At 41.9% G+C, this 25753-nt stretch overlaps 1 protein-coding gene across 1 annotated transcript in view; it reads right to left on the bottom strand.

Moving 5' to 3' along the window:
• Positions 1-16474: 16474 nt before the first annotated feature.
• Positions 16475-25753, bottom strand: part of GASK1B (golgi associated kinase 1B) — a 52834-nt gene continuing 43555 nt past the window's right edge. Inside the window, exons 3-4 of the mRNA XM_069976622.1 lie at positions 21576-21802; positions 16475-16743 (exon numbers count right to left, since the gene is read on the bottom strand). Of these exons, the coding sequence (XP_069832723.1) occupies positions 16536-16743; positions 21576-21802 (435 nt within the window). The 3' untranslated portion in view covers positions 16475-16535. The remainder of the gene's footprint in view (positions 16744-21575; positions 21803-25753) is intronic.

The raw sequence follows: 25753 nt of genomic DNA, 5'->3' as shown, positions 1-25753 counted from the left end.
ATTTTAATTTTCTGTGCAGAGATTTTATTGTAATCCAATATTTTTCATAATTATAAACCTATTACTAGAGAAATGCACCCCAATATTTATTGCCCCGTTTCTGCAGTTTATAGAAATACCCCATATGTGGCCCTATTGCGCTATTTGACGCAACCACAAGCCTCAGATATAAAGGAGCGCCTAGTGAATTTCAATGGCTCCCTTATATTTGGTAATTTCTGACTGTACCACTTCAGGTTGGCAGAGGCTCTGGGGTGCCAAAACCTAAAAAACACGCCTAAAGGGACACCATTTAGAAACCTACACCCCTCAAGGAATGTAACAAGGGGTGCGGTGAGCATCTGGACCCCACAGGAAAAAAACAAAAAACAAAACATGTAGCGCAGTTTCTCCCGAGTACGGAAATAGCCCACATGTGGACATAAAGTGCAAGGAGGGCGCAGGATGAGCCTCCAAAGGGAAGGAGCGCCAATTGGCTTTTGGAAGCTGGATTTCACTGGAATGGATTTCAAGGGCCAGGTCGCATTTACAAAGCCCTTGTGCTGCCAAAACACTGGAAACCCCCCACAAGTGACCCCATTCTGGAAACTACACCCCTTAAGGAATCTAACAAGGGGTGCAGTAAGCATATGGACCCCACTGGTGACGGGCACAAATGTGGAAAAATGTGACGTGAAAGTGAAAATTTTCACTTTCACGGCACAAATGTGCCCGTTATCAAGGGGTCCATATCCTCATTGCACCGCTTGTTAGATTCCTTGAGGGGTGTAGTTTCCAGACTTGTGGGGGTTTTCCACTGTCTTGGCAGCACGAGGGCTCTGTAAATGTGACATGCCGTTCATCATCTATTCTAGCCAAATCCAACCTCCAAAATCCAAATGGCGCTCCTTCCCTTTGGAGGCTTGCCCTGCACCCACATGGCGCTTTATGTCCACATGTGGGGTATATACGAACTCTGGGGAAATTTCTCTACACACTTTGTGTTTTTTTTTCTCTTTTAACCCCTTGTGAAAATGATAAATTCAAGGCTAGACCAACTTTATAGTGTAAAAAATGTAATATTTCATTTTCATGCCACATTGTTCCACATTTGTGCCCATCACCAGTGGGGTCCATATGCTCACTACACCCCCTGTTACATTCCTTAAGGGGTGTAGTTTCCATAATGGGGTCACTTGTGTGGGGTTTCAACTGTCTTGGCAACACAGGGGCCTTTTAAATGCAACATGGCCCCTCAAAATCCATTTCAGACAAATCCAGCCTCAAAAAACCAAATGGCGCTCCTTCCCTTTGGAGGCTTACCCTGCACCCGCATGCCGCTTTATGTCCACATGTGGGAGATTTTCGTACTCAGGGGAAATTGATCTACACATTTTGTGTTTTTTTTTTTATCTTTTAGCCCCTTGTGAAAATGAAAAAATCAAGACAAGATCAATAATTTAGAGTAAAAAATTTTAAAAAAATTACACTAAATGTTGGTCTAGCTTTCATTTTTTTCCATTTCCACAAGAGGTTAAAGAAGAAAATAAACACAAAGCGTGTAGGGTAATTTCCCCTGAGTACAAAAATACCCCACATGTGGACATAGTGTGCCATATGGGCACACAGCAAGCCACCAAAGGGACAGAGCGCCATTCAGAGGCTTGAATAGTGGATGGAGGCCATGTCGCAATTACCCAGCTCATGTGCTGCCAGGACAGTAGAAACCCCTAACAAGTGACCGCATTCTGGAAATTACACCCCATAAGGAATCTAACAAGGGGTGCAGTGAGCATATGGACCCCTTTGGTAACAGGCACATATGTAGAACATGTGCCGTGAAAATAAAAAATAAATTTTTTTTCATTTTCATGTCCCAAATGTGCAACATCACCAGGGGGCCATATCCCATCTGCCCCCCTTTTTAGATTCCTTATGGAGTGTAGTTTCCAGAATGGGGTCACTTGTGGGGGGTTTCTACTGTCCTGGCCGCACAGAGGCTTTGTAATTGCATCATGGCATCCTCTAATGGGAATGGCGGCCATACCTATTTAGCTGGGGAAAAGGGACAATTCTAATTTATTTGGAGGTATTAGGCCAATTATTAGTTTATAAGGTTGAAAAGGACAGGAGTCCATCAAATTCAACCTGTGTTGATCCCTCGTAAGGCAGACGACAGTAGCCTCATCACTGGGAAAAAATTCCTTCCCGACTCCATAATGGCAATCAGAATAATCCCTGGATCAACGTGACCCCTGAAATAGGAATAAGGGAAGGAATTTAGATAATGTAGAACTCCAATGACGTGTGGTACGCCTTGAAGTGATCCAGTATGCAGAGGCCGGGGGGATCAGTATGCAGAGGCCCCCTGTTACGCCACACTCTGCACTTCTTCTGGGGTCTCCTGTTTTCCAGTGTGGGGGACGTCACCTGGAAAATGTTGCCCTGGTGCGATACGGTGTCCTTTATATCCAGAAGCGCTGGGTCCACTCCATGGCTGCTAAATATTAGGGCTCTATTACTGCTTCTGATATTTTCGGATCGTGCTGCCAGCTACAGTAGCTCGAGCAGCGAGGGACCGGAAGATGGGGTGCTGGTATAAAAGTTATCCCCGTACAGGTGGTAACCTTTATCCAGCTGTGGGAAGATCAGTTCCCGAACGATCTTCCCACTAACTCCCAGGATGGGGGGGGCATCTGGGGTCTGGATTCGGGTGTCCCTTCCTTCATACACTCTAAGGGTACGTGCATACTGCGGAATGGCGAAGGATAACCCTTTGTGCATTCCGCAGCTGGCACCCACCGGCAGACTGATGCAGGCGCGCATCTCAGTCCGTGTCATAGACTCCATTCTATGCACGGGCGGATTCCGCTCTCCGTCCAATGTGTTCATTCTTTGGACGGACGAGGGAATCCGCCCGTGCATAGGATGGAGTCTATGACACGGGTGGAGACACGCGCCTGCATCAGTCCGCCGGTGGGTTCCAGCTGCGGAATGCACAAAGGGTTATCCTTTGCCATTCCGCAGTGTGCACGTTCCCTAAATCTGTAAGTGTACCCTGAGGTGCTCTCACAGAGTTTGTAGAATTTCACGCCTACCGTCATCTCTTATTGGGACGGTACTGGCGGGAAAGACGTGTCTGGGGGGCAGCATACGCTACGCTACCCCTAGACACATCACTGGATGATGAGGATGAATGGAGGAAAAAAGGATCCCCCCATTCATCCTCACTGGCTGTTTCGGTGTCGGAGGCAATAATAGCGTATGCGTCCAACACCGAAAACGCCCTGGGGGCCATTTTTATATGGGGATTGGTATATGGGGTCTGTAGTAGTGTAGTGTAAAACTTTATTCAATGTAGTGTAGTGTAATGTAGTGCTTTTTACGCTTTTTACATTCAGTATAAAAAAAAAAACCTACGCCAAAAATTGTGTTGCTGATAAATGCTGCACTTATGTGCAGCACTTATCAGCAGACCGTGGCAGTAGGATATAGAAAAAAACACCCTACGCCAAAAAGGAGGAGTTGCTGATTAGCAGCGCACTTACGTGCGATGCAGATCAACACTCCGCGGCGTAAGGGTGCGGAAAATACACAAAAAAAATAAAAAAATAAAATAAAACATTTACTACATGCTGAACATCCCTATAGCTGCTGATAAGTGTATTATACTTTTCAGACACTAGAGGGCAGCAGAGTGCCGAAAAAAAGTCGAGGACATCCGAGGGGCCAACGGAAAAGGCCGAAGACCCGAACGGAAGAAGATGACGTCACGGAACCCGGAAGACACCGATCGGGACCCCGGGATCCGGTGAGTATGGCCAAATACCTGCTCTGGACCTCTCTGCTACCTAGCTGAGGGGTCCAGGGCAGGTATTTATCATTTTTGGGGACTTTGATCGGGACGTGGCACCGCGGCTCCCCTCCGGGTAGAGGCAGCAGGAGGAGGCTGTGTGACACAGCCTCCTCCTGCTGCCGATCGCTGCTAGGGACAGCGGGGGGAGGCAGGGCAGGCAGGAACTACCTGCTTCACATGACGTTCTCAGAACGACATATTGCGGTAAGGAGTTAATGATCGGTGTCCCGCGGCACAGTTTCAGTCCGGACCCACGGCGATATTCAAATCCCGCAAGCGGTGATGTCACTGCTCTTCTGACCTCTCTTCTTTCTCCAGGGCAATTGAAGGCCGGAAGTCAGGGTCTACAATGCATCTCTATTAGAGTGCTCTTTTAGAGATGCATTAGAGACTCTGACTTCCAGCCTCCCTAGCTGCAGGCCAGTCGGCAAAGCTGTCACGTGATGGCGAGACACTGATAATCAATAGAAAGTACTGTATATGCACCAACGTGCAGCGGGGAAAGGGGGGGGGGGAATTAGAAGGCTAGTTTAATGTCAGTGAGCCATCGTATAGTACAAGACCTGTACTGATAATGTCCAATGTATATTTCTAATAATACGTACCACAACTCACTCTGATCCCAGTGAGCATCAATAATCAGTTTCATAGCAGTCATGAACTTCCTCCACTGGTGCTCTGGTTTCCATCTCCTGCTCTAGTTGCATGTTGTTGGGTTTCTTAGGCAACTGAAGATGATTTTAGGCCTGGTGTCCTATTTAGAATGCAATTAGCCATGTCATACTTTCTGCTTGCATACCCTGGCTCTCATTCCCTGTGCTATCGTTCCTGGTTTTGATTCCGGCTTGAACGTATTTCTGATCTTGGCTTTATTTCTGGATATTGTGTCAGCCTTACACTTGGGATTTGCATCCTACCTCTGACCTTTGGCTTTATTCCTGTCTATGCCTCCACTTCATCCTCTGGTCTGCTGCACCCTGAACTGTTTGTGGCAACAATTCTTAGCTCCACTCCTGACTATACTACTACTGCCACCATCCTGTGTTTATACTTGGGACTCTCCTGCAGTAAAGTCACCATATTGTTGTGAGTACTGGGTTTTATCTCATCCTGTCTACTGACAACATACAAATAGGCCATGTTTTCACATTGTGAAACACAAGCCGTTCTGTGACCCGGCCGGGTCACAAAACGGCCGGTGTTACTGAAGATGTTTATTTCTGATTAATTGGGATGTGGACACGGCCATTGTGTGAACTAAGATGTTCTGTGCGGCCACTATTCAATAGATAGCGGCCTTAAAAAAAAAGACATGTCAGTATTTCATGCGGCCGGTTAGAATCCCAGACGGAGCGTATACTATGTGTATATGCTCTCGCCAGGATTCCATTCATGAACATGCAACGTATGTTTTGTATAAATCACATATTTTATGCAAAACATAGGTTGTTCACAGAACTGGAAAATAAAAGTTGTATCAGCTCACCATGCCTCGTTTTGTTTATTTATGGCACTCCAGACTGGAAGCATAAGGGAACTTTATTGCGGGCCATGTCCCGTATATCTAAGTAATAGAAAAAAACTGTCGGTCTTCTTAAAAAGTTCCAAATCTGGGTTTACAGTAGAGACTAGTGTGAATAACTCCATCCACCAAACAGATTAAGATCTAAAAAAGAAATAGATTCCAATTTATACTCCTGTGTGAACTCAAGATTTAAGGTGTTGGAATTAATGTAACGCAAAAAATCTTGTGCCTGTGTCTCCGTCCCCAGCCATACTAGGAGGAGGTCATCTATGTACCTTCCGTACAACCCAATAACCCCCCAAAAGGGGTTATGGGCACTGTACAGGATGACCTCCTCACAGTTTGCCATGTAAATATTAGCCAATGATGGGGAGAAGCTGGCACCCATCGGACATCCCATTAGCTGTAAATTAAGTGTCCAAAAATTGAAAGAAATTAATATATAACAGAAATTGTGTGACCATCAAAATATAATCCTGCAAAATTGAATCATAGTTGCTATATTTACGCAGATGAAATTTTAAGGCTTGTAGGGCTCGATCATGTGGTATACTAGGGTACAAGGCTTCCACGTCACAAGATAGCCATGTGCCACCAGTAAACTGTGGCAACTTTTCAATGTTAGATACTAGACTTTTACTGTCTCTAATATACCCGATTGTTCACTTCGCTAGCTGCTGCAACAAATTATCCAACCACATGCACAAGCGTTCCTGTAGAGAGCCAATGCCCGAGACAATTGGGCGGAGGGAAGGGGGAAAAACGCCTTTATGTACTTACGGTAAAGCATGAAACACCGGGATGACTCTAGAGTACCAATAATGGATACAGATCAGTATAAAATTGAAGAGGAACTCACCATGTTGAGTAATGGATTAAAAAAGGACCACATTAGGGATAATCTTATGCCAGAGGAGAGAACAGCAGTTAAGGAACTATAAGAACACCAATATAATAATATGCAAATCGGATAAAGGAGGTTCAGTAGTTATCCTTGATAAGGCACTCTATATCCAGGAGGTTCATAATGTCTTAGAGGAAACTGCCACATATAGGGTGTTATCATCTGACCCTACTAACAGAGTCAGAAAATCACTCATGGACATTCTGGATACAGGGGTGGAAATGGGGGTTATCAGCATGAAACAGCGGGACTATTTTTTACCGGAGTTTCCGGTCATCCCAGTGTTTTATGCTTTACCGAAGGTACATAAAGAAGTTTTTTCCCCTCCCCTCTGCCCGATTGTCTCGGGGATCGGCTCTCTACAGGAACGCTTGTGCATGTGGCTGGATAACTTGTTGCAGCCACTAGCGAAGAGAACAATCGGGTATATTAGAGACAGTAAAAGTCTAGTATCTAACACAGGGCAGTTTCTAGATCATTTTGGCAACAGGGCAAATCTTGATAAAAGCGCAAGCCCCCCCGCGACCTCACTCAATTCAGCCCTGGAGAAGGAAGGGGGGCTTTTATCAGGATTCGGGTTATTAGGAAGAAGAAGTGTGTGTATTATGGCATAGATCGGTGTTGCACCCCTAAGAGATAATGTTCAACCGAATACAAAATCATCATACAGGGACTCACAGGTGATGTTTCTTTGAGGCGCCATTTTCCTTTTCCTCTCCAACTGGACCACCATGATGATTTCTTGCAGCTACAATTCGTCTCTTCAGAACCTGCCAGACAGACATCTTAGGCTCTGCACATTTCCAGCAACTTCCTTCCCTTTCCCCTCCTATAAGCTCCTAAACTATAGTAATTCTGCTGCTTGGTGCAGTAAAGTCTGCAAGGTGTGACCTCCATTACACTGACATACAGGATGCTGGGGAAGCTGGGTAACCTCCATTATACTGACATACAGGATGCTGGGAAAGCTGTGTGACCTCCATTATACTGACATACAGGATGCTGGGGAAGCTGGGTGACCTCCATTATACTGACATACAGGATGCTGGGAAAGCTGTGTGACCTCCATTATACTGACATACAGAATACTGGGAAAGCTGTGTGGGTGGTGCTATGAGTGCCGGACTGGAGCACTTTTATTAGAGGGCATGAGGTAATATATATATATATATTATATATACAGTACACACATCTATACATATAGGGACAGATCATTGTGTATAATTTAATTCATTGTTAGGAGTAAATTGTATATTATAATGAATTTCAGGGAGCTGTAGTGTGTATTATAATGAATTTCAGAGTACCACAGTGTTTATTAATGGATTTCTGGGGACCACGGTGTGTATTACTATAAAGGGAACACAGAAGTGTTTTGGGGGGTACAGTGCATGGAAATATTCAGTGGGCACAGTGTGTGGAGTTGTGGTGGCACTAGAGAATAAGGGCCCTATTTCACTGGACTGGATTATTGTTCAGATTATCGTTGAATCGTTCGAATCTAAACGATAATCGTTCGGTGGAAATGTAGCTAACGATGAACGACCGAACGAGAAATCGTTGATAGTTAGAAAAGACCTGGACCTATTTTTATCGTTGTTCGTTTGTTTTGCCGTGAAATAAAAAAATCACTTGATCGTTCATTGGTCGTTAGTGGGTGCGTTCAGTGCGCTCAGTGCAAATTCTAATTGGCTAAACACATTGATTGACAGGGACCATAAGGTCTGGTTCCCTGCAACTAGGGTGCAGAGGGGAAGGGGTGGTGATTGGAAACATGACAGGATGGACACACACACACACACATCTATGCACAATGCACACACACATCTATACGCAACACACACACACACACAAATATATAGGAACCTCCTGTGTCTCTCTCCTTACTTGTATCAGACTTTCAGCCAGGACAGCAGTGAAGAGGTCTGGTCCTCAGATGCAGCAGATGGAGGTATACAGGAGGGGACACAGCACACACAGCTCTGCAGATACAGCTTCCCACTGATCACATGCTGTGTCACCTCTGCAGGCTGCTGTGTTGTGTTTTCTCCCCCTCCTCTGTGACCCGACATTTGCAGAGAGCTATACACAGCCCAGGACCTCAGGAAGAAGACTGTAGGTTCCTGTGTGGCTTCTCCCATCCTCCTGCGGCAGGGTCCTGCACTGTAAGCAGAGGGGGCGGGGCCTAGAGAGACGGGACTCACTGCTGCAGGAGAGACACATAGAGCAAGTACATCTCACTCTGTCTGTGTAACTAAACTATACACGGCAGATGAGTAGCCCTGCAGCAGAGATTCTGACACCTGGGGCAGAGGGGAGCACACTGGAGGTTTCTCTCTAGTCTGAGCCTGGCGCCCCCTGCCTTGGACCACTTGATGGCGCCCTAGGCCATCGCCTATTCCAGCCTATGCTTTGTCATGGTCCAGGCGGTCCGGGGGCGGAGCTACGGGCAGGCGGGCGGAGGGTAGTCTTACCAGGTGATGGGGCAGAGGGGGAGGTGATGGGGTGAGCAAACGAGCCGGGCGGGCGGGCGGCCAGGGGTGCATGCAGCTAAGTAGAGTCCGGGGGGTGCCACCAGCGCCCCCTAGCTGTCGGCACCCCGTGCGGTCGCCCGGGCCCGCCCGCCTCTAGAAACAGCCCTGATATAACATTGAAAAGTTGCCACAGTTTACTGGCGGTACATGGCTATCAAGTGACGTGGTAGCCTTGTACCCTAGTATACCACATGATCGAGCCCTACAAACCTTGAAATTTCATATGTGTAAATATAGCAACTATGATTTAATTTTGCAGGATTATATTTTGGTGGTCACACAATTTCTGTTATTTAATAATTTCTTTCAATTTTTGGACACTTTTTACTTACAGCTAATGGGATGTCCGATGGGTGCCAGCTTCTCCCCACCACTGGCTAATATTTACATGGTAAATAGGAGGAGGTCATCCTGTACAGTGCCCATAACCCCTTTTGGGGGGTTATTGGGTTGTACGGAAGGTACATAGATGACCTCCTCCTAGTATGGCTGGGGACGGAGACACAGGCACAAGATTTTTTGTGTTACATTAATTCCAACACCTTAAATCTTAAGTTCACACATGAGTATAAATTGGAGTCTATTTCTTTTTTAGATCTTAATCTCAGTTTGGTGGATGGAGTTATTCACACTAGTCTCTACCGTAAACCCAGCTCAGGAAATGGCATTCTACACGCCAGAAGCAGCCATCCTCCACATGTAACATGAAATTTCCCAATAGGGGAATTTGTCAGAATACGACGCAATTGTTCAGATACTGATAGTTATAACAACATTGCACAAGAGTTGGAAACTAGATTGGAGGTGAGGGGTTACAAAAAACACATAATCAATCGGGCACATAAAATAGCTGAAAAACAAAGCAGATCATATCATTTACAAGACAGAAATACAAACAGTGAAAGGGTTAATATCCAACAAAGTGATAAAACAGAACATTGTTTAACTTTCTCCACCACATATAGTCCACAATACAAAAATATCTGTAACATTTTATACAAATACTTACCAATGTTATACCAAGATCGCAAATGTGAACAGGTATTAACTTCAGGTATTCGATGTGTGGCACGTAGAGGCCAAACCATAGGGAACATTTTGTCCCCAAGCGTACTACACAACAATGACAGTTACAAAAAGAGGAACAATTGGCTTTCGGTTACAGGTTTCTTCAAATGCGCACAGCTGCGATGCGCCATGTGTTTGTGGAAAAACAGTCAGTTGTAACCTCATGCAGCACAGGGTTAAGTCACATAATAAAATCATTTATTAATTGTACAACTACCCATACAGTATGTATTGCAGAATGTATGGAATGTAATGTCCAATATATTGGGTCTAGTATTAGAAAACTTAAAGTACGGGTAGGAGAACATTTAGGAGACATCAAGAATCCTGGGGTTAATAATCCACGCAAGTCTGTCTCTGGTTTTTCCAGGCACTTCATAGATTGCCATAATGGCAATGTAGATACCTTGCAGGTTAGTGCTTTGGAACGTGTGAATAGACCCTTAAAGGGGTAGTGCAGCGGTAAAGAATTATTGACAGAATAACACACATTACAAAGTTATACAACTTTGTAATGGATGTTTTGACTGTGAATGGCCCCCTTCCACATGTCCCACCACCCCCACCCGTGTACCCGGAAGTGTGGTGCGCTATACATACCTATCACGTGCCGACTCGTCTCCGATCTTCAGTCTGCGATGTCGTCTTCGGCCGGCCGTGCCGAATCCCTTTGAGCGTCCTGAGTGCCGGCCGCCCTCTTCAGCGTCATCAGATGCTGAAGATGTGCCGGCCGCCCTCTTCAGCGTCATCGGCTGCTCAGCCGTGATTGGCTGAGCATAACTGTGCTCAGCCAATCGCGGCTGAGCAGCCGATGACGCGGCTGCGTCATCAGCTGCTCAGCCGCGATTGGCTGAGCCAAACTGTGCTCAGCCAATCGCGGCTGAGCAGCTGATGACGCAGTTATGCTCAGCCAATCGCGGCTGAGCAGACGATGACACTGAAGAGGGCGGCCGGCACTCACGACGCTCGGAGGGATTCGGCCCGGCCGTCCGAAGACGACATTGCACAATGAAGATCGGAGACGATCGGCACGTGACAGGTATGTATAGCGCACCACACTTCCGGGTACACGGGTGGGGGTGGTGGGACATGGGGAAGGGGGCCATTCACAGACATAACATACATTACAAAGTTGTATAACTTTGTAATGTGTGTTATTCTGTCAATAATTATTTACCGCCGCACTACCCCTTTAAGAGGAGGAGATTGGGAGAACCCGCTGAGTAAAGTAGAAGCTTTTTGGATTCTCCAGTTTAAGGCTGGGTTCACACTATGTATATTTCAGGCAGTATTTGGTCCTCATGTCAGGTCCTCATAGCAACCAAAACCAGGAGTGGATTGAAAACACAGAAAGGCTCTGTTCACATAATGTTGTAATTGAGTGGATGGCCGCCATATAACGGTAAATAACTTCCATTATTTCAATACAACAGCCGTTGTTTTAAAATAACAGCAAATATTTGCCATTATATGGCGGCCATCCACTCAATTACAACATTATGTGAACAGAGCCTTTCTGTGTTTTCAATCCACTCCTGGTTTTGGTTGCTATACAGCCTCAAACATACAGCCTCAAATATACGTAGTGTGAACCCAGCCTAAAACTAGATATCCTAGCGGACTTAACTATAAGAGTGATTTATTTTATATTTACTGATTCCGCTCCATGTTTTTTAGTTTTTTGAATGGGAGCAGGTCATGTGGTTTCCCTAACTCAGGTGTTACCCACAGCTGTGGGAGTTTTTCACAGGGGGCATCACATCTTGCATAGTGCATTTATACCTTTGTAATTAATTTTACTTTTGCCATGACTAAGAGGTGTGGTAAACACCTCTAAGTCATGGCAAAAGTAAAATGTATTACAAAGGTTTAAATGCTCTATGCAAGATGTGATGCCCCTGTGAAGAAATTTTGTTTTCCACCTTCTTAAAAAGTTCCAAATCTTTATTAAAAAATCCACATCTAAAATCATAGCAAGGTAATTGCAACGTGTCGGCGTGATTTTAAAAGCTATGATTTTAGATGTGGATGTTTTAATAAAGATTTGGAACTTTTTAAGAAGGTGGAGACCAAAAGTTTTTTTCTATTACTTGTCCACACAACTAACATATGGCCTAACATAGCATACTCACAAAGAGTCACAGAAACAGATGGAGGAGAATGCACAGGGACAGACACAAATATGTCTGACAGTATGATAGAATGGACACCAAATATCATTCCAATACAGAAAATACATTTCATAGACAACCCCATATGGAGTTGTACTGGTTACCAACAAAAGTTGTATTCCTTCTTTGAACTTTTACCTGTCTTTATTAAAGGGGACACAATATTTCATTACTATGAGAAAGAAAACAATCAGGGAAAGGTTGAATTTTTTTTTTACACTTGCTATGAGCAGGCATAAATTTCCCTACAATTTGCTTCATTTTCAGTTTTTGAGAATGATGTATATGTCGAAAACCCACAGTTTACTAACCCAACCTGGAGTTAATTTCTGTGTTTTTAATGGAAGGAAATGACCATAACAGCCGTGTTATCTTTATAAATGCACAAGAACAATCAATATTTTACTAAAAAGATGTTTTGGTTTCATCTTTATTAATTCACCTTATAAACATGTTACAAATAAACCACTTACCAACATGGTAAAACAGTCATTTTACAAGATTTCACTTTGACATCATTGTTTTTCTGTAAAATCCAGTATAATTCTTTTACAGTTAAGGTTCATATACATCATTGTTGCTGTTAACAAATCCTATACTTCCTTCAAATGTGACAATTCAAGTGCTGACAAAAGTAAAACTCTTTTGTATAAATTTCTATACTTAAATACATTTTGTGCAATGTCGTCTTCTTCCTTGAATTATACTGTAAACATATCAAACGTTTAGTTTAAAAATAAAACATATATGATGACCTAAAAAGTATATGCAACATTGTGTTAGTAGAGCAAGTATGTATGGATAATGCTTCTGTAATATATATTTTTATAACTAAGCAGAGAATTATAAGTAGTAGGACTTCAAGGGAGAGGAAGGGGATGGGAAGGGAGGTGCTATTGTTATATATTTTGTGCACAACTTCAGTGATATTCTCATGGCACAGTTTATGAGAGATTATGGAGGTTTCAGTACATGGCAAGCCTTACATCTCTTATAAAAACATGTCAGCCCACAAGGCTGGGTTTGTAAGTAGTATTTAGCTAAGACAAAAAAGAGTCCAAAACACAGAAAAAGGTTTTTGGCTGCCGACCAAAATACTAAGTGTGAACCCAGGTTAACACTGCCCCTTGGCGCAGGTCCAAAGTTAGGGTGGTACTACACTAGACGATTTTTCGGCAATTAACAATAAACAATCGCAAACAACTGCCATGATAAACGGTTATTTCACCGAACTATGTTTGAACAATTTGTAAACGATCAACAATAAAAATAGGTCCAGATTCTAACAAACGATAAACGATTTCTCATTGGCAGTTTAATCGTTACCTGCTATTACACGAAACGATTATCTTTCAGATCCTAACGATTTTTCGAACGATAATTGAGCCATGTAATACCACCCTATGTCAGAATAAATGAACATGAAAGATTTATTTCATAATTTACAATTAAAAGCTTTTAGGTAGGGAATCTTTCAGGTTCATTTCCTCTGACTCACTTTGTGACCTGCACCAAGAATACCTATTGGGGTCATGTGGAGGTTTGTTTGCTTGCATTTACTCCTTGGATTGTGAGATACGGGAACAGCTGCGGTCCTTGACTTTCGTTGTCTTATTTACACACTACAAAGTGTTGTCTTGTCCTTGCACAGCTGTCCTAGGTGAGATCTTCCCTATTTTTGATCCGTGTTAGACATAATTATAGGTGTATCTACACTATGGAACGCAATCTGCTGTGTTTTTTGTCTCTGGTTGTGGCATATTCCATCAAATGTCCTAGAATCACTGCTTCAGCAAAGAAGTTCTCCATAATGTGATAGTGTACACTAGGGATTTTTCTTACAAATACATTGGGGAAGTTGTGAGCGAGAAAAATTTGGATCATAACATTGCAATATCATATCATAGAAGTATGCTACCCTTGAATCATTGCTTTTAGAAGGAATACAGACAAAATATGAAGCTATAGGACCACCTAGTAGACTCTGTGCATGCACCTTTCCTATGTCTATGAGGCCTAACGTACATAATGCAGACACCACTGCTCAGTTATCAATAGGGAGAGCAATGATGACCAACTCCTTGACTAACTAGGCCTTCAGTTACCAATAATTAGAGAATGTGAGGGTCTAAAAAAACTCCATAGAGCAGTGACTCTGCATTGACTGTGATGTTTTTAACAGGCCACAGGTACTCTTAGAAGTTGGTGCTGTTGTGAAGATGTTGTTTTAAGAATTCTGGAATGCATGTCCCTTTCTTATCCTTTATGTAGGATTAAAAAACATTCTAAACTGAAGCCTTTGTTTGTTTGTTTGTTTTGTGCCAAAATAAGATGGATTTTGCCCTGCTGTTGGGTGGTAAGGAGCTAAATCAATCCTATTCTAACAGTCTCTGAGGGCCCCATCATAATGGTTTGACCTATATTATGGCAAATGAATGTGTAATAATGTGAAAATAATAATCCACAGCTGAAGACACAAATACAGAGAAATCCAAGATTTGGTCCAATTTAAACAAAAAAAGTTACAACTATTAGCTCTTGTCCCATGTGTGAAGTAATTGTAAACCATTGTGAAGAGATGACTATAGTGAAGTGACATCCTACATTACACTGTGCATCTAATGCTTCCTTATGTATCCTGCACATGGTACATGTGAATTTACCTATACAGCTTCATGTACTTTATATTGGAAGGCAAAGTAAGCTATTGTATCTCTTCCTAAATCAGAAAAAACTACAGCTCTTGCCCTGATTAATAAAAGAGCTATGAGAATGAGCCATTGCTGTTACTGGTAATGAATTATAGTGGCTGAATTGCACTTTATATCTCCTTCACTCATTTGCCCTCTCTGCCCAGCTATCATTCATTTTATACACAGTATCTTGTGATTGTTGTTTGCACAGTACTGGTAATTAAATACAATGGCTTCCTCAGTTCAGCTTTGCTCACATAGTGTTCAGCAGTTCACAGGGTCAAAATGATTCTACAGTATAATACCTTTTGTAGATATTTATATGTTCATGATTATTTAGTTTTATAATCTAGTATTTGAAGCCCTTGCCATATTATACTTGAATATGAGTCAGTCAATAATTTGGCATCTGGCAAATACCACTGGCTTTATCAGACTACCTCTCATATTGCTAATGGTCAGTTTTCCTTAAAGAGTATGTACACCTTTGCTCCCATCTTTAAAGGGTACCTGTCAATAAATATCATCAGACATACCATCAGACATATTAAAAGTTATTGATCACTTCTGAGACTCCTTGTGATCAGGAGATATAATCAGGGAGTGCAGTGGCCATGTGATCTACTCCCCGGCCGTTAACTAACTCCAGCGATATAGCTTCATAGAATTACACTGTCGGAATTAGCTGACCAGGAGATATAGCTGGAGAGAGGATCATGCTGCTTAAAAAAATTATTTTTAATGACAGTGACTCTTAATCATGTTGCATTTTAAATATATTGCAGCCTTTAAAGAATGTCCTGTCATTTTGTGTATAGACTCACTAAATGTCAGACTACACACAGTGTTTGTTTGTAGTCTGTAACCATATAGAGACATAGTTCTGCAAAGGAGCTGTGTACACCAAATGGTAAAATATCTTAAGGTTATTTAAAAGTTGTTCAATTTTTTTGTATTGTAAATAAGCTTGAGTAATTAAAAGATAAACATACAATTTAACATTATGAGCAGTTCATCTTAGTGATCGGATTTCTTTCTGGGACATTATTGGTTCATTAAATCTTCTTCCTATTAAAGCTTTCTCTCACTATATGGCAGATCATAGAACTTTACAAAGTGAAGCATACAGTAGGATCCCATAATCACTGTATTTGTTACAGTTTGAGGCTGGGTTCACACTACGTATATTTCAGTCAGTATTGTGGTCCTCATATTGCAACCAAAACCAGGAGTGGATTAAAAATAGGGATTGTCCGAACCTGCAGAGGTTCGGGTTCGTATGAACCCGAACGCTCGGCAGCAGATTCACGCTGTCTGCCCGCTCAGTGGAGCAGGCGCATCCAGCGGGAGTAACGCCCTGAAAACTGGGATACAGCCTATGCCTATGGCTGTATGCCAGTTTTCCAGGCGGTCCACCCGCTGGATCCGCCCGCTCCAAGGAGCGGGAAGACAGCGGAAATCATTACCGAGGGTTCGGGTTCGTACAACCCGAACCGAACTCGGTTCGGACCATCCCTAATTAAAAACACAGAAAGGCTCTATCCACACAATGTTGCAATTGAGTGGATGGCCGCCATATAACAGTAAATAACTGCCATTATTTCAATATAACAGCCGTTGTTTTAAAATAACAGCAAATATTTGCCATTAAATGGGGGCCATCCACTCAATTTCAACATTGTGTGAACAGAGCCTTTCTGTGTTTTCAATCCACTCCTGGTTTTGGTTGCAATATGAGGACCACAATACTGAAATATACGTAGTGTGAACCTAGCCTAAATATGTGTCTGATCCTTTTGGTCAATTTAATCATTCATTGGTGTGACTTTTATTCCATGGGCATTGATGTAAGTCAACAGGATTTTGGCCCTTCTCTCTATCACGTCAATTAGTTTTTCAATCCCTTGACGTCCTCTTTGGCTTTCCCAAAATACTTTGTCTAGAAAAAATGACTGGAGGAGTTTTTCCCGAAGTCTGTGACTCTTTAGCACCAAAACAGCTGATTCAGGTAATCTGAAAAACAGAAATAAAGATAATAAATAGAGATGTGTAAGCTTTTTGCAGTAAAACTTATTAGTATTTTCTTTAAGGGAATCACATCCCTGAGGACAAGTGAGTTGGGCCCAGTACCTCACAGTGGACAGTCTCTGATGGGGTGGAAATTTCAAAATCTTGATGTTTAATTTTTCTCCCTGGCACCTAGTAATCAGGCATGGGGCAGAGCTGCGGCGGTGTATAGTCACGCTGCCTCTGCCCTCTTCTCAGCCGCTTACCCTTTATTGGCACCCTGAGTGCTGGGCTTTGCATTAGGTTCCCAGCGCTCAGGGTGCCAATAAAGGTTGAGTGGCTGGGAAGAGGGCAGAGGCAGTGTCTCTAGGGCAGAGCATTAAAGATCGATATTTTGAAATTGCCGCCCCAACAGAGACTGCTGGCCCCAGCATTGAAAAGCTGTGCCCAGCAGTTGTAAGGTACTGGGGCAAACTCACTCCCATCAGAAAGGTCATTGGTTCCCTTTTATCATTGAGATGCACTGATTGCTTCTTCCCAAGCCTAAACCAACAGGTCTACCAAAGGATGTTATTTATAGAATGCCAGATTACTGTATAAAGGATAGTATGGTTTTAAATACTATGGCCTCTGGCAATGTTTCATATGAGAATGCCAAATAGCCATATTCCTAGACTTAGATTTTTGCCTTAAAAATTAGGCTATGTTCACACTACGTAAGTGCCGCGGCTGTTGTTACGTAGTGCTGCAGCCTGAGGGAATCCCGACCAGAGTATACACACTGTGGACATGTCACTGGTAAAGTGCTCGAGGGGATGTACATCTCACCCAGGTTAATACGTAGCGTGAGATGGTGAGTCCAGGAGGCATCTGTGCTCAGAAGTGTTATGCTGCTGAGCTATTATTTATTATTGCCGGGCCTGGACTTACATGGAATGGCAGGTAGGTTTTTAGTAGTGGGACTTGCCATTCCCTTCCCCCGATCCAGGTCAGGTTTAGGGGTCAGGTGTTTCTGACCCTAATCAGCCTGACAAGGTAAAAGCCCTGCAGAGGATCCAGTGTTTGCTCTCAGCCAGGGGTGAACAGCCTGCATGCTGATTCTCCTGGGAGCAAGGAATACAGACGCTGCTGGAGCATATATACCCTGCGGTATCCAGGTGAAAGACGCACTGTTTGTCTAGTGTCAGATAGGTGAAGAAACCTGTTAGTAAGCGCCCAGACGGGCAAGACCTTTTTGTTTGTTTTATTCTTAAAGCACGGTGCTGCTGTGTTTTGTTTGATGGACTGTTTATGCTGCAAATAAACGCCAAGCTGTTATTTTAGTCCAAGTCTGCTGTGAACTGTGTCCAATCACACCATCCCCCGGGAAGTTCCCTACAATACATAGTATATGCTCTGGCAGGGATCCCTAGCGGTGCTGTAGAGAACGGACAGGTCAGTTTTCTGCAGCCGCAGGAAACCCTGTTAGTGCACACTATGGAGCGAGCGGCTCCGGCCGCTTGCTCTATTGTGTGCAGTGGGGAGTTCTGATGCGGGCGTGCACTGATGCGCAAGCATCAGAAATCTGCGGCCCGGAAGATCATCCGGCCGATACTGCAGTACCGGCCGGGATGAACTTTTCAGAGACCGGCCGGTCTCTTACTAAGTGTGAACATAGCCTAAGACTGTAAAATGGCCAAAAAAAATGGCCAGAAGGTGTGTGAACATAGCCCTAAAGCGTCTTTTAATATTATGTGAGCAACTGGATATTTTCTTGGACTCATATCCAAACCTTGAAGCTACGATCAGTGCCTCCTTATTCCAACCAATCTCTAACACCCCTTCAATGAGAAATAGTAAACACCCCAAAAATGAGAATCAGGTGTGTCCAATTAACCAAAACTGAAGATCTAAAAGCCTGGACTCCATACCTACATGCCAAGTGCAACACAAGACACAAACATTATTATTATTATTATTATTATTATTATTATTATTACTACACATTTATTGTTTTCCTTGTCTTTACTATAATTTACTCCATAGATAAATAGGAGCCTTATCCTCCATGTAGTGCCACAAATAAGAATGTGACAGGGACAGTGAATACCACACCAACACTGAACTCTCACTATTTCAAGGCAGACATAATTTGTGAGTCCTTTTCTCTAGTCAGATAAATATGTTGATCAGGTTTACAGCATGGTATATGTCCAACGTTCATATCTGTATACTCAGACCCCTGGCAAAATCTGAAGTTTATTAAGAAGTCCCCTGTGTCAAATGGTTAACAGTCAGCAGGTCTCTTGAGATGTAACCATTTGAGGCACTGGCTTAATCTGCACCTGGGAGACGATGTTAAGTAACCAAAAACTTTATGTTCCTCTTTGTTGTTTGCATTTTCTGTTGCTGCTCATACAATAGGACAGGATATTTTAGATCACATTTAGTTCGAACATTAATGACCTATGGAACTGAATTTAAACTGGCCCGCAAGACGCCGCAGCAGATTATGATATTTACAGTTGGAGCAGCTGCCCAGACCACCCTTATAATAATCTACTAGACCGCAGGAAGTTTTGAGCCTACTAAGTCGAGTCCTGGCAAATGCAGCATGGAGATATCATCATCCAACAAATTCAGTGCCAAGCACATCCTGCTGCCTGAGGTGCTAGGATGGCATCGGTAAGAGCCGTCTCTTACTCGTCTCCATCCTCCAGCTTCAATGCAGGATAGGGGAACAGCCACAACCAGACAGCAGACAGTAAGGACGAGGATGGACAGAATTTCTGACCAGTGTCTCTTATAGGATTGTGCTGTGTGAGGTGTGTGTGTGGGGGGGGGGGGAGCGCAGGGGTGTACGACGTGCAAGACCCCATTCCTTTGCTGATGCCCGGACCATTATAAGGAGCCTTGGATATGCTACCCCACTGCTGGCTCGTTAACCCTTTTGTGTGCCAGACCTCTCCTGAATCCAATGTCAATGTCGGGGTGGAGTAATGAGGAATCATTAATTTAATCATTGGATTAACCCTTTGCTTGTAGTTAAAGGGGTAGTGCGGCGCTAAACATTTATTCACAAAATAACACACATTATAAAGTTACACAGCTTTGTAACGTGTGTTATGTAAGTAAATGGCCCCTTCCCCGTGTTCCCCCCCACCCCGGAAGTGTGGTGCATTATACTCACTGCATTACTGTCGACCCATGGCCGCCATCTTGGGACAATGACGACATCTTCGGGAGGCTGGCCGAACCGCTCCAGCCGTCCCTCATGCCGGTCCCCCTCTGCCGCGTCATCAGCTGCTCAGCTGCGATTCACTTACATAACACACATTACAAAGTTGTATAACTTAGTAATGTGTGTTATTTTGTGAAAAAATGTTTAGCACCGCACTACCCCTTTAACACATGGCTTGCATGAGAAGGCGAGGCTAGACACCCTAGGCTCCTAACTAAATATAACCTTGTTGACTCGAATGTCACAGAATTAAATGCCAGCCCTAAAGCCCAAAAACACATAAGATGAAATACTGAAGGAACAAGCAAGTATGAATCAGGTGCAGCCCATTAATGCTTGCCTTCAGTATTTCACTTAACTGCACAGGCACAGATGGACAGGTGGATGATGTTGCTGGGTCGTGGGAATTGGTGAGGCCGAGCTGTGTGTGCATGCACCTTGACAGCTGCTTGTTCTGCTGTCAGGTGGTATGCGGTAAAGGCTGGGCACCTGCAGTGTTTGGGTGCGTGGCCAGTAGTGTTGGGTGTGATGGAGATGAATGTGAGATGTCATCTCACTTCCTCTGGTTGAATTTGGTGGCAGAGACTACTTGAGGGAACTCTTGAGGACACTTTCCTTCCTAAACTTTCGTTTACCCTGCCCTCTATCTTTCTATCCTATACTTGTCATGGCAATTCATGATATCATTTATTATAGTGCACACACTATAAATGCTGTACGCACACTAAATATCAAGGTTCGCCCGCACAAATTTGTGTAATTTTTTAATTTTGGCGCACTGTGTATTTGAGTTTGACAACACTGCTATAGAGCTATATTTTTCTTATTCCCGATACTCAGTCATGCATTTTGTTTGGAGACGACCGCTGGAGCCTCCCAAAGCATATATATATATATATATATATATATATATATATATATATATATATACTGTAGATACTTCTTCCTCTTCTTTTCTCTAGAACCTTGGTATTGCGGACTAGGACTCAACATACACTCTGCATTAAAATTTGCCACAGGTGGCTCTTAGCAATACCACCTTTCTGGGGACGGCACTCCGGGAAGAAACTGACTGGCTTCCCCAATGGCGTATCTTTCCATTTACAGACAGCTCACATACTGTATATAGACTGTGCATAAATAGCCAGCCACCAATGGAAGGAAAAATATGATGTGAATGGGACATTATTACTTACTTTATGTTCTAATAAAAGAAACATTACAAAGAAAAATTAGCAACATCATGTATGAAAGTTGAACATTTTTATATCTTTGTTTATAAACAATATGAATATTCATAAATTGTATATATATGTAATATTAGAGATTTAAAGGGTATGTGCAGGAATAGAAAATAGGGTCTGCTTTTACCTGAAAAGAGATGAGCTGAAATAACAGCAGCCACCCCCAGGCAACTGCTTGTAAATTCTCTTTTAATACAAGTTTATCCTTTTAGCTAAAGCCAGCTAATGTACTAAATTCTACTAAAAATTTGTCCATGTAAATAATTAAGCCCTTTTGTCAGACTATGTCAAACTTTACTTCCCTGTTGAGGAAACTAACAGAAATAAACAGACACAGGACGGGGTCACAAGCCTATCAGTAATATTATACTCACTCTTTGATGCCTTCCAGCAATTTGAAATCCAAATTATCTTCACTTCTATCAAAATATCCTTTGTTATTGATAAAAACCAAGTGGTGATGGTCATGCTTCCTTTGTACAATGTGTGTCAAGTCAATATTGCTGGGGTTATCACATTTCAAGTGTAGTCCTTGTTGCACACAGTCATCTTCTTTCCGAGGTCTGAAACCGCAACAGTGTTTATCAAGACGATTGTAAACCTGGGTGAATGTAACAAGAATAATAATATTTGAAAATCTCAATATTAATGCTATCAGTATACAGAGTACAGAGTATAATCACAAGGTTCCTGTCATGATATCATAATGCTTTACTATTGAGGCTTTGTTATAGGATGTTACAGGGTGAGATGACGTGTTAAACGGCAACTTCAGCGAAAATTCTTTTGTTTCAAATCAATTGGTGCATGAAAGTGCCAGAGATTTGTAATTTACTTCTATTAAAAAAATAGATCTGCAATGATCGCAGATTTCACTGCATACCAGTGATCAGTGTTAGTAATCAATGTAAAAATGTTAAAGTCCCCTAAGGGGACATAAAAAGTGTAAAGTAAAAAATGTTGAAAAGTTTTAAAAAACACACCATAGCCCTTCCCCAATAAAAAAATTAAATCACCCCTTTCCCATTTTATAAATAAAACACATAAAAATAAATAAATAGACACATTATATATCGTAACGTGCATAATCATCCAATCAATTAAAATAAAACAATATTGTTCCTGCTCGGTGAATGGCGTAAACAAAAAGCGGTAAGAAAACGCCAAGATTGATGATTTTTATTACATTTTATTAAAAAAGAAATTAATAAAAATTAATCTATACGTCTGATTTACACAAAAATGGTACTATGGCACAAAAAATGACACCCCTTATAGCCCCATATGTGAAAAAATAAAAGAGTCACAATAGGGCTATCATAATCACACCTATTTGCAAAAAAAAGTTTGTCTGTTAATAAAAATAGTAAAACATTAGAAAAGCTATATAAACTTTATATTGCTGTATTCAAACTGACCTATAGAATAATGCCATCATGTCAGTTTTACTATAAAGTGCATTATGAAAACACGGACCCCCCCCCCCCCAAAAAAAAAAAAAATAATTGCAGAATTGTGTCCCCCCCCCCCCCCCCCCCATTTTAATACATATATAATTACATATATAATATTTTGGGGGTTCCGTAATACATGGTATTGTAGATTGAAAGACGCTATTACAAAGTACACCTGTTCCTTGAAAAAACAAGCCCTTATAGAGTTATAGCACTTAGAAGGCGAGGAGGATAAAACGAAAACGCAAAACTGAAAATTGGCACAGTCCTTAAGGTCATTTTGGGCTCTGCCCTTAAGGGCTTAAAAACATTTTTCACTTATTCATAATATTCACTTATTTCATAATGATAGAATGCATGAACAAAATCAATTTAAACATCTTGGCAGAGAGTCAAGAATAATATCTTCCATACTGTTATTTATTACATTATGGTAATACATAACACAGTGTATATCTAAATATAGAGAGAGAAAAAATGCTGCTTAAGAGAGGCTGACATTGAATGAGCTGAAATGTTGCGAGATTTTGTATGGGTAAATAAATCCACCTTTTTCTTTTATTTTGAATTGCCACATCAGTTTTTCACATAATATATATACAGTGGTTTGCAAGAAATTAGAATATCAACAATTTTTTTTCAGTAATTCAATTAAAAAAGTGACCTCATATATTCTATAGAGTCAATACATACAGAGAGAACTTTCTAGCGTTTATTTCTGTTAAAGTTGATGATTATGGATTACAGAAAAGAAAAACCCAAAAGTCAGTATTTCAGAAAATTATAATAATTAACCCAAAACACCTGCAGTGGCTTTCTTATAAAAGGTCCGTTAGTCTGGTTCAGTAGGCAACACAATCATGGGGAAGACTGCTGACTTGACATTCACACACTCCACAAGGAGGGTAAGCCACATACTCCACAAGGAGGGTAAGCCACAAAAGTTCATTGCTACAGAAGCTGGCTGTTCTCAGAGTGCTGTATTAAAGCATATTAATGGTAGGTTGAGTGGAAGGAAAAAGTGTGGTAGAAAAAGGTGCTCAAGCAACCGGGAGAACTGCAGTCTTAACAGGATTGTAACGAAAATGCCATTCAAAAATTTGGGAGAGATTCACAAAGAGTGGACTACTGCTGGAGTCAGTGCTTCAAAAGCCACCACATACAGACGTCTGCAGGACATGGGCCAAACAACGCCAGAAGCGTCTTATCTGGGCCAAGGAAAAGAAGAACTGAACTGTTGATCAGTGGTCGAAGGTGCTGTTTTCAGATAAAAGTAAATTTTGCATTTCATTTAGAAATCAAGGTTCCAGAGTCTGGAGGAAGAATGAAGAGGCACAATCCAAGCTGCTTGAGGTCTAGTGTGAAGTTTCCACAATCAGTGATGGTTTGGGCAGCCATGTCATCTGCTGATGTAGGTTCACTGTGTTTTATCCACAACAAAGTCAACGCTGCCATCTACCTGGAAATTTTAGAGCACTTCATGCTTCCCTATGCTGAAAATATATTGAAGATGGAATTTTCATCTTCCAGCAGGATTTGGCACCTGTCCACACTGCCAAAAGTACAAATACCTGGTTTACTAACCACAGCATCACTGTGCTTGATTGGCCAGCAAACTCACCAGACCTTACCCCATAGAGAATTTATGGGGTATTGTCAAGGGGAAGATGAAAGACACCAGACCCAACAATGCAGACGAGCTGAAGGCCGCTATCAAAGCAACCTGAGGCTTCAATAACATCTCTGCAGTGCCATCAGCTGATCGCCTCCATGCCACGCCGCCTTGATGCCGTTAGGGATGAGCGAACTTTTGAAAAGTTCGGTTCGATCCTAAAACAAACCTTGCTATAACGGCTGAATAATTGCGGGAGTCTGATGGAGTACAGTTTTGTTTAGTTGCAGTTGCTATTACAATGAAAAAAGTGGAAAAAAATCAAAGTGCAAAAATAGTGAAAAACAAATTGGCGGCAATAATGCCGCACCAAGTAATAGTAAATATTTAATAAATAAAAAAAAAATTGTTCTAAAAAAGCTATTTTCATTGTTCAATAGCATAATTAAAGCGAATAAATGCTTTTGCAATTAAATATACTGTTAATAAAAAAATAAATATATAAATCTGTGTGTGTGTATATATATATATATATATATATATATATATATATACATTTATTTATATATTTATTATATATATATACATTTATTTACTGTATATTTAATTGAAAAAGAATTGATTCGTTTTAATTAAGCTATTGAACAATGAAAATAGCTTTATTACAACGAAAATGTGCTTTATTAATTAAATATTAACTATTACAGGAAGCTCTATTAATGCCGGCAATTTCTATTGACAATAATACAGCTCAATGTACTAATTAATACTTTACGTTATTTAAAACAGCAAATAATTCTTCTAAATATGCTATTTTTTTATCACAATAGCAACATTAGAAGAAACATTTAGATTTATATGTCCGCTCAGTACGTGTTTCTTTTTTAAATAAATAAATAATTTAAAAAAAAACGCGTAGAGTTTCCCCTATTTTCACAACCAGCCGGGTTAAAAACCAAGCAACAGCAGCCTAGTAACACCAGTGTGGGAAGGACCATTTTTTTTGGCCCTCTTCAGCCTAATATTACCAGCCTGCTGCTGCCCAGTCCAGGAGCGCCAATTTTGATGCTCCTGGACCACTGGCACCCGGCTCTTCCCAGTACCCCTGGTGGCAATGGGTACTGGGGTAATAATGGGGGGGGTTAGTGTTAGCCATTTTATACCTGCTAACACCGACTCTATTAGACACCGACTCTATTAGATGGCTTACACTACTAAGTCTATATAGTAAAGAAATAAAGACAAGACACCAGTAAAAAAAAATTTTTATTCAAATAAAAACACCCCCACTCCCCTTGTTGACCATTTAAAAAAAAAAATCCAAACAACCGCTGGTCATCGACGTAGTCCACCGAATCCGCCGTAATCCACAGGATACCGATATCTGAAAAACAAAAAGTGAAAAACACACAAAAAAACACACAAACAGGAGCACAACACCCATCATTGTGAACGGTGTTGTGCACCTTACAGTATGCAGCATCTT

This window comes from Dendropsophus ebraccatus, chromosome 7 (assembly GCF_027789765.1).
Source record: "Dendropsophus ebraccatus isolate aDenEbr1 chromosome 7, aDenEbr1.pat, whole genome shotgun sequence".
Lineage (NCBI taxonomy): Eukaryota > Metazoa > Chordata > Amphibia > Anura > Hylidae > Dendropsophus > Dendropsophus ebraccatus.
Note: the sequence above shows the minus strand (reverse complement) of the source record. Positions and strands in the feature narration are given on the sequence as shown.